At 33.0% G+C, this 10,285-nt stretch overlaps 1 protein-coding gene across 1 annotated transcript; it reads right to left on the bottom strand.

Annotated features, from left to right (window-relative positions):
• Positions 1-239: 239 nt before the first annotated feature.
• LOC126708549 (probable serine/threonine-protein kinase PBL19) lies at positions 240-6,439 on the bottom strand. The gene is made up of 4 exons (XM_050408332.1): positions 5,298-6,439; positions 3,507-3,767; positions 1,595-1,717; positions 240-1,043 (listed from the first exon to the last, which is right to left on the bottom strand). The coding sequence occupies exons 1-4, from the start codon at positions 5,646-5,648 to the stop codon at positions 615-617; spliced, it is 1,164 nt and encodes a 387-aa protein (XP_050264289.1). The 5' UTR covers positions 5,649-6,439; the 3' UTR covers positions 240-614.
• Positions 6,440-10,285: the final 3,846 nt, after the last annotated feature.

Genomic DNA, 10,285 nt, shown 5'->3' with positions numbered 1-10,285 from the left:
ATCCAAGTATAAAAAGTAGAAAATTTTTAAAAAAGGGCCGAGTTTGATAACTCACTTTTGCCAAAAGCACGTCCACTTAGAATGCATTGGAATAGAATTGCCCTTTCCTCAATGGTATAAACTATAGATTCCATAAACTTTATAAACCAGGTCTCTTTTAACAAGAGGAGAAGCTGCCCGGGGCAAGGGGATTGTATTCAGCTTACCAGTGAAAAAAATATATCCCCCCGGTTTAAAAGTATATAAAATGGAGATTTATATTGCATTTCAACTCAGAAGAATTATCATAGTTCCATACAACAAAATTCACTAAAGAGATTTACAACCATTCCACAGACCAATCTATACACCTTTCATCCATGCCTGAATTTGAAATAGAGCCGCAAAAAGTATAGGTGAGCAAGGACCAGGGCTTCGCTTAGGTGAGTCAAGTTGTATCCATCAAATGTTCCAGACCTACAGACATCTACACAGTATTTAGAACCTAGACAGAAATAGAATAGCACCAAGTATTAGCTCACTTTTAACCTACTGAAAGTTTAAGATAACTCCGTCAGCAAAAAAGTTTTCATATTCTTTCGCTCTCTTAAGATCACAAACTTCTCTTAATAACCCTATCTGGGTTTCCGCTGGAAAAATTTAGATCCAGATGACTCAGAACTTCTACTCCCAGAAGCGATTCCCTCTTCTGAAACTTGTATTGCTTCCTTCAATCTCTCTACTATTTGACTCATTGTTGGCCGATCCTTGGCATTCTTGATTAGGCAGCTATCAGCCAGTTTAGCAATTTTCCGAGCTGCAGCAATAGAATACTGGTTTCTAAGTCGTGGATCAATTATCATGCTGAACTTATTAGTATCAGCTGGGAACTGTTTCACCCATTCTAGAAGCTTCTGCTCCATTGCTGGACGGTTTCTTTCCAAGACTCGCCTGCCTGTGAGTATCTCATACAGTACAACACCAAAACTCCATATATCACTCTGGATTGTGAGGTGACCTGTATCAACATACTCCGGGGCAGCATATCCATACGTCCCAACCACCTGAGAACAAAACAATAGAAAAATAAAGTAATTATGGGCATGACAAGTAGCAACTTATAAGTCATGTTTTATAATATGATCAAGCAACCCCATGCTTCTCATTACTGAATTTAGATAAGATAAGCTGACTTCTGAATTGAAGAGCCAAGAGGCACTTGGCAACCATAAAATCAGACCAGCTCACTATAGCTTGGTCAAAGTACCTAATGAATTCTACCAAACGAACATATAGATTTGCAGCATGTTGCAAAAGAGACAAAATGCAAATCAGGTTTTGCTTGGCCCATTTAGTACATCATCTAGTTCATAAAAATTACCACATGAGCCAGAGTCTTTAAGAGTCCATTTAGATCATTTGAGCATCATTTATTAAACCAATTTGTTCAAGGGGTGCTTGTGCGTTGAATGACCCAATTTTGTGGACTGAGCCACCACTTACCTAAAAGCAATTAAAGGAATATTTTATACATTATTTATGCCGGTTCATACAATTAGCCACTTCTACAGCTTATAAAAATGCCATTCAAGAATGTTAGCTATGACATACTTACCGCCGTAGATACATGAGTATGGTCCCCCTGTGGGCCTTCCCTAGCAAGCCCAAAGTCTGACAGCTTTGCCTTAAAGTCCTCATCCAAGAGCACATTCGAGGACTTGAAGTCCCGATAGATAACCTTTTCAATCAGAGAAAACAAAAATGATTCAATAAAATTACAGATTAAAATGTTTCCTTTAAATTAATCAAAAATTATTAACACAAAACCAGTTAGGATATCATCTACTGATTTTTAAATTTGGCATGCAGGGAGGGAGGGGATTTACTGTTAGACGTTAGGAATATTAAAAGGTGAAAATGGACTTCAAGGCTCTCAAAGAGACTTGGACCAAAGTTCAAGGTATCACCATCATACTAATTCTAGCAAGATAGCAAGCATCTCCTACTGCCTTTGGCTATTTAAGGCCATCATAACCGATGGTGGGTATTTCTTTCACCAGAATGCCATTAAATCATACAGCATCAGTGTATGTGTTTTTCAATTGATCTACTCCCTCCATCCCATTTTGTTGGCCCTTTTTAGAAAATCCAACTTTTTAAGACAACATCATTTAATGCACTGATTTTTAAGTGAAAAGTATACAAGTTTTCAAAATTATCCACATTAATTTAAACTTGAGTGAAAGAGGGGTATTAACTTTTTTGTAAAGAAAAGAATAAATTAGGAAAGTGATCACTATTGTGTTCATTGACTTTTCAAAGAGGACTATGTTTCAATACATCTCAAAACAGAATATAGAGGACCAACAAAATGGGACAAAGGGAGTAATATCTTCCCTACCTTGGAAGCTATTAGAGTAGGAATGTACACACAAAGTATTGAGGTATCTATAACCTCCCCACCAAAACCTACCCCCTAACCTAGAGTAGCTAGGTGGGGAAGTACAATTAATCCTTGTTCATCATGTTAGGATCACCAAAAAAATCATGAAATGGTGAGGCATCACTTTGGTACCATTTTTCATGAAAATGGTTTCACACTAGAGGATGAAGTTGTGCCTTTAGATGTTATACATAATAGAATGATATAATTCCTTTCACATGACACAATAAAAATGTGCCCCAATAAATAAAAACATTCCAATAGACATTATTTACGAAGATAACAGGCTGAATCTACCAGAAAATTAGCTCTATTAAGGTTTTACTAATGAAGACTGAGCCTCATGAACATTATATATTATATTCCTAAATTTCACTAAAGGTTAGGGATGATTAAATAAATTTGGAGAAGGTAACCTCTTTATAGAGTCATTGATTGATGAGTTATTTTAAGGGATAAGTAATTCATTATTATTTTTCTTTAAAAAAAGAAAATGAAAAAAAAAAAAAAAGATATGCAATCATGATCAATGAGTTATTCCATGATTCAACCTAAAGGGGAGGTGAAAAATAAAAATCAAAAGCAATCTTATATGCCTTTTGGATGTTATTATATTGACATTTCCCTGTGCACTAGAATTACCATAGATGGAAAAATCTGGACTATCCTTACATGATTTAATTACCTTATCTTAATCGGAAGTTCACATCAATATTCAATTGGTGGGATTGTAAAGAATGGTCTAGTATTGAACTGAACACTTTGAATAGATTCATTCATTTAAAAAAAAACCGACAGGGATACCTACTAAATGACTAAAAGACACCTTAATTGGGATATATTTCTGGTGCCCAGCAATCAATACTTACAAGCACAAGCTAGGAATATAATTAAAAAAAGTTCATATTTTTTTTATTTTTTTATTTTTTTATAAATGGATAAACTCATTGAAACATAACCAAGACTAGCAAGTTGGAGTTAGGTCTGCTAAGTCATAAATAATGTTGGAGTCTAGTTGGAGTTAAGTCTTCAAAAACATTAATGAGTGACACACTGATGTCAACAGAATGAAGGTGAATTGTACCTGGACTTCCAGTCCCCCATGTAGGTAAGCCAATCCTTCAGCTGATCCAAGGATAATATCTAATCTTCTTTTCCAAGGCAGAGTGGGCAGTGCCCTGTTGAAAAGATGATCTTCTAGGCTCCTGTTAGGCATGAACTCATACACCAGTAAGCGTTGGATCCCTCTTTCTCCATCAACAGCACAGTATCCTAGAAGTTTCACAAGATGTTGGTGATTGACAACGCCAAGAAATTGAACTTCAGCAAGCCATTGTTTGTGACCCTATAAACACAAGAAACTAACATAAGAAACAGATATTACTCTGTGTAACTTTGCAAGTTATATCAATTTAGAAACCAGAAAGAAGAAAAGATCTAGACAAAACTAGGATATTCAATTAAGACCTGAACAACAAGTGCTAATGCTACAAATAAAAGGATCATGTTTAAAGAGATCTCAGGGTTTGGAAACAAGGATATCTAGGGGTTTATGCTTTCCTTTTCTATACAATTATGGTGGAATGGTGGATCATGTATGTGATTAAGTGAATGGAACTACAGAAAATTAAATGGTTCAGCATCTAACCATAGAGAAATGGCTTACCAGCTCAAGTCAAGAATGTCATTTAGGATCACACTAGCAGTGTATGCATTAGTGAGTTTAAATTCCATTTATTATTTCTAATGTTGCACCCCCCTCCCCCCCACCAATGTCTAGAACAACATTTTACAAAACGGATTTGTGCTTTCCAAGAACTACAAACAACAGAACAAATGATTGCCTTCACATGTCATCCATACACAACCATACCCCTTGTTATCTACATGAATGATGAATCTACATCATTTTTCCCTTTTGAGGATGACTGCAAATCATCATTAGCTTCCTATTGAAGGTAACTGAAAATATAACTCAGAAAACCACATAAAAATTTCAACCAAAAACTTTAATAGTACCGGTGTAAAAAGAAACTCATCCAGGTTATCACTTTGCTTTATTTTCATGAATCTCATCTCTCAGCAGGCATTCTGTACTATTATTACAATGTTGTTTTTTGGGGGGAAAAAACCCAGAGGAATAAAGCTCTATAATCCATGGTCCAAAGAAAGAAATACCATTCAATTGCTTCTTTAAAGTAGAATCACAAATCAAACTTTTAAACCAAACATCAAGATTTGTAAAAATTCTGGAAGCTTCAACTCACCTATTGTTACTAATATGACCAAGTAAGATCAACAGAAGTCAAGAACAATCAAGAATGGCCAACAACACATTATATATCTCAATTAGAAATGCAACCTAGCAATTGTTGTTCATCACTGATTCAGCTAGGGGCAGTTAGAATAGATTACAGAATTTGGCTTCTTTACTCTTGTTCAAAGAATTTTGCTTCTTTACTAACACTGAATTCTGTTATTAACTCTGACCTACTAGCTCATTAACAATACTATCCATTAAGACATTCCAACATTGTTTCACAGTTATAGTTTAATTAGTATGCCACATTCTTTCCAACCGTTTTCACAAAACATTATCTGCTTTAAATTGACTTAAGATTCGGGAATCATAACACTTATTCACTTTATTTAGGAAAGGAAAGCACAATAGACCATACAATCTCTTACCCTAGATACATAATGTCACATGCCACATCTATTCGTTAATTAAAGTAGAAATTCTTTTTGGCAAAAGGTCTAAAGATGGTATGAACTTATTCCACATTCTTAAATCATCCACAATGCAATTTATTTAACACAAAACAAGCAAAAAGCAATTGCAATAACAAGGAAATAAAGTTAATGAAGCAAGTACCTGCAAGCCTTTAGTGTTAAGCTTTTTTATGGCAACAACAGTTGGTTCACCCCGACCATCTGGAGGCTTAATTGTACCTTTATACACACTTCCAAAACCACCTTCTCCAATCTTTAGCAATCTATTGAAGCCATTTGTGGCTTCCCTCAGCTCTTGGAAACTGAAAACTCTCAAATTGTGCTCCTTTTCTTTGTACAATTCTGGTATGCTCCTTGGAGATGGTAATGAACTCGATGACTTGCTTGCACGCGTTATAGCCGAAGTATCTGATTTATTTTGATTATGCAGCTCTGGGGCTGAATTTGATCCTCTCTTGTTCTTGGATTTGTCCTTGAAGAAGAAACACTTCATTTTTTTTTTGGGTTTAATCTTTTGGTATCAAACTCCAAAATTCAATTTCTTGTAGCGATTCTCAATCTAACCCTCCTCTTAGTTTATCTCAAAATGAATGGTGTCAGCATCAAAATTCAACCATTAGAGATCTATTTCTGAGAGAAAGAGAGAGACGTAAAAAGCTACAGATAAAGACTGGAGTTGATGGAAGGAAGAGAAGAAAAAGGAAACCCAGGTGAAAGAAAAAAAAGAAGAAAACAAGGAAAACTCAAAGAAAGCACAGTACAGTAATGGACCCCAGGAGGGAAACCATAGGTTTATAGGAAAAATAATAATGGAAACCCAGATGCCAAAAGAATGAGAAGAAGCTAATTATAAAGACAAGTATGCAAAAGAAAGAAATTCCACACGATAATTGGAAGTTTGGAACACAAGGTGTGAAAAGCTAGACACAGCTAGATAAGGATTGAATTGTAAGATGAAACAGACAATAGGTGTTTAAATGGAAACAGTAATACATTGGAATGGGAATTGAACTTTGAAAAGTAATGTTGAAGCTAAATTAGCTAATAAGCAAAAGATAGATGAGAACAAAATCAAAAGGCCACAGAGAAAGGGTGTCGTGTATGAAACGGAAAAATACAACGTATGAAAGTGACGCAACTAAGACCAGATTTCCACACAGAGGCAAAGACCAAGAAGACCTTTTCTCAATGTGTCTCTCTCTCCTCGTTTACATTGAAGTTTTGGTACTATGGTTTTCTTAAACATAGCGCGTTTGGTACTATGGTTTTGGGTTCTGGTCTGCACGGCCTCTTGACCTTTGGACCATCCATTTCTTCAAAATTTACCTTAAAAAAATTCATAGGAAGAAGACAGCTAGCAAAGCTGAAAAGTAGTGTATTATTGAAAAAGTAGCACTAGTAAAAAGAAATTCTTTTTAAAAAAAAAATTTAGAAGCGGCAATTTTTTGTGTTAAAATTTTGATATAACCGTCAAGTGAGTTTAAGTGAAAATTATATATAATTAGTTATAATCTAACCTAAATAGTTGTGAAAAAAGTATAATAAAGAGTGTGATCTTAAAATTACTCCAACAATTATCTAGAAAATTTAGCAATGACCAAAAAAAAGTAGTACTGTTAAAAAGGAAACAACATCTTTTCTAGTAAATTTAGCAAAAAAAAAATAAAGGTAGTACTAGTAAAAAGGAAACAACATATTTGTAGTAAATTTAGCATCAACATAAAAAAGTAGTACTGGTAAAAAGCTAATGGAAAATGTTCTGATCCACCAGGAAGTGAGAACTGAGAAAAGAAACGAAAAGAAAAGACCACGTTCCATGTACTCGGTTTTGATTTTGAGTTTTGACTTGTTGTCTTTAAAAAGTTTAGCATGTGGCTTGGAACTGATTGGAAGTTGGAACCACGTATGTAAATCCCATCCTCTAATATCGTATCCCAATTTGTTTTGCATTTTCGTTAATAGGCTGGTGACACATGCATGCAGTAAATGCTCTATTTCTCTCTCTCTCTTTCTCTCTCTGCCGTGTTGGACGGGAGTCACGGGAATGAATATAATTTTTCTCAAAATTAGAGGAAGCCCTCTAATCTATGTACCAAGTTTTTCTCCAAACTGAATTAGAAAATGTTGTACTTTTCTCATATTTGTTTCTTGACCATGTCCAAAGAGTCTTCATGGGAGTGTTTAATTAGAATTGGCTTACCATGTTGAATAATAGGTTGGGGTTACAGGGGTAGTTAAGGGACCCTGTGGTATGGTACATTTATATTTTGAAAAGTTTTTACCATGTAAGATTACATCATATAAACATTATTGTAACGGTAATTTCTCGTATAGTGGATTGATAGCTGCTTGCTCTCATGAGTATATATAGGCATACTATTAAACCATGTAAAATGTTTGTGTTGATTTCTCTCTTCCATCTTCTTTAATCTTGTGTCGCCTACTTAATGTTTCACAACAGAACAAAGGAACCTCCTTCAATCTCTTAGGCTAAGTTTGGATGGAAGGAAAGGAAAAAGTGATGGAAGAGAAGAAAAATAATTTGTTTTGTTGGAGAGAAAATTGAGGAAGAAAAAGGAAAATGGAGGGAATGAAATTCTATGTAGCCCACCATTTTTATTTCCTTCCAAATTGGGAGTAAATGATAAAGAAGAGAGAGTTGTACATGAAGAGCTCATATATGGTGTCGATTAAATATCATATTTCTCATTTCTTGTGTTCTATTTTATACTCTATCAATCACATACGGCAATTAGTGGAATCTAAAAAGAACACAAAAGTAGAACGAAAAATCTCTATTCATTTGGTGTCATGTGTAACAATGATATATATATATATATATATATATTATCTACCTTGCAAACTAAACAGTACGTAAGAAGAAAAGCTATTCTCTCATTTCCCTTTCCTTTCTTAAAGTATATTAAATTATATAACTCATTAAATCATCTAATAAGTCTCATGATTATTAAATACGCTAAGTGATTAAAGGTACCTGAAAATACCTAAATGTACGAGTATATGTCATTAATAATCCAAGAATGGCATAGAGCTAGCTTGATTTGTTTATATGTTGATAAATTTTAATTGAATAAAAAAATTGAAATATCCAATGAATTATAAACAATAATATAGGCATGAGAGAAATATATAAATATATATATATATATATATATAAAAGGATTTCCTTTTTTCCAACTGGACTTTTATGTGTTTAAAAAATACCCTCATTAATGAAGAGTAACTTCAATTAGAAATAAGGTTATAAATATAAAATAACAAATTTCATTTTGAATTCATAAAGAGAATTCTTAAAATTTAGGATTTTTTTCCCTTCTAGTTCAAAAAGGAAATTATAATTACTGCTTATTTCTAAAGAATATTCTTTTTATTTGTTTGAAAAAAAAATATATGTTTCTAAATTATAATAGATGTAAATTATTAATCTTTACTCTAAAAAATAAAAAAGTATCTAAGCACGCCTATGATCACGTGCTCATTAGATATATATATAAATTACGTGTAACGTATATTCCCACATAATACACTCTATCTTTATTTTGTAGTGAGACGAATCTATTGTATGATTATTAAGTCATGCAAAGAGTAATTTAAGAACGAAAATAATAAAAGTAGAAAAGAGGAGAACAACCACTAATTAAATATTTTAGAAGTAATCTAATGAGAGATGAGTCACATATATAAATCATTAGAATAAATAATATTTTTATGCATACCCATAAAAAAAAAATACAAATTTTCATAATTTAAAACGTAGTTTTGTATTGTTGCAATTTGCTTCTGTTGCTCTCATGCATGGACTAGGGATAAGGAGAACATTGAAATCAATCAATTTTTTAATCGAGCTAGTCAGTCTACGCAGACAGATTCTTTTGAGTGTGAAGGACGATATGCAATCTGGTTTTTAGGCCCACTTTGTGTTTATATTATTATATAGCTTTTGCGCACACAAATTCATGGAAACGAGAGGACAAAATCGTATTGGAATGGATATGTATTCTTTGGCATAATAGCGGTTCAACGATAATTAGTTTGTATCATTGTGTTCACACTACCAATATTTTTATTCAAAGGGTCAATGTCCAATGTAGGGGTGGAAAGTTGAAGCAATATTAATATTGTCTCCCGTTTTAATCACTTTGGGTGTTGGCCTATTCAAAATATATTATAAATTATAGTAAGGCAAAGCTCCCAATGAAAATTTTTTGACCCAGCAGGCAATGGTGGAGTAAAAAATTATTTTCTTAGGAGAAAGCTAAATATATCTAGAACTTAAGGTGTTTGAAATTTGGATGAATGAGAAAGAGAGGAGAGTAGGAGAAGGAAAGAGTTTGAGGCTTTTGGAGAGGTGAGATACCTCTCCAAACTCCTCATTTTAAATTCTCCCAAATTGGATGAAGTTGAAACAAGGATTCCACTTATATTAGCATTTTATAAATTATAAATTTTACCCTTATGATGTCATTTTGAATATATTTGTTTAATGAAAATTCTATGATTTTTATATTAAATTTTTAATAAAAGAGAGGTATATTAGTCATTTTATATGACATTATTTTTTTTTTTCTAATATTAATTTTTAAAATATCCAGATAAAGGGGGATATCTATTCCCCTTTACTTAATGTTTAAGATATTCAAATAAGGGGAATGAATAACTAGCTTAATAGTTTATTTGGATTGAGGGGAAGGGAGGGAAAGTAGATAGAGTTGACTGGGAATTAACCTATTGTGGATTCTATTTTAGTTATCATCAGGAGTGAACGCCATAAATTAAAACTTTTTATATAAAAAAAAAAAAATTACATCCTTAATTTTGAATGCTTTTCCTTTTGAAAACATGCATCATATATATATGATTCATGGTAAATACTTTCCCCATATCTATTTATATTTTAAAGATTAAACTTTTTAGACTAATTCTATTTCCCGTATAAAAGCTAAAAAGTATGTGAACATTGTGAAGTGTGAAAGTCTTTTAAATTATGGGTAGTAATCAATATTCTTAAAACATTTAAAATTAAGATATTTTTGTAATAAAAACAATGTAAAATTAACAAGCAAGAAAACACAGAGTAATAGACGGCAAAGGATATACTCGTGTCCAAAA

Source organism: Quercus robur, chromosome 12, assembly GCF_932294415.1.
Source record: "Quercus robur chromosome 12, dhQueRobu3.1, whole genome shotgun sequence".
Classification (NCBI taxonomy): domain Eukaryota; kingdom Viridiplantae; phylum Streptophyta; class Magnoliopsida; order Fagales; family Fagaceae; genus Quercus; species Quercus robur.
This window is presented reverse-complemented; position numbering and strand designations above follow the sequence as displayed.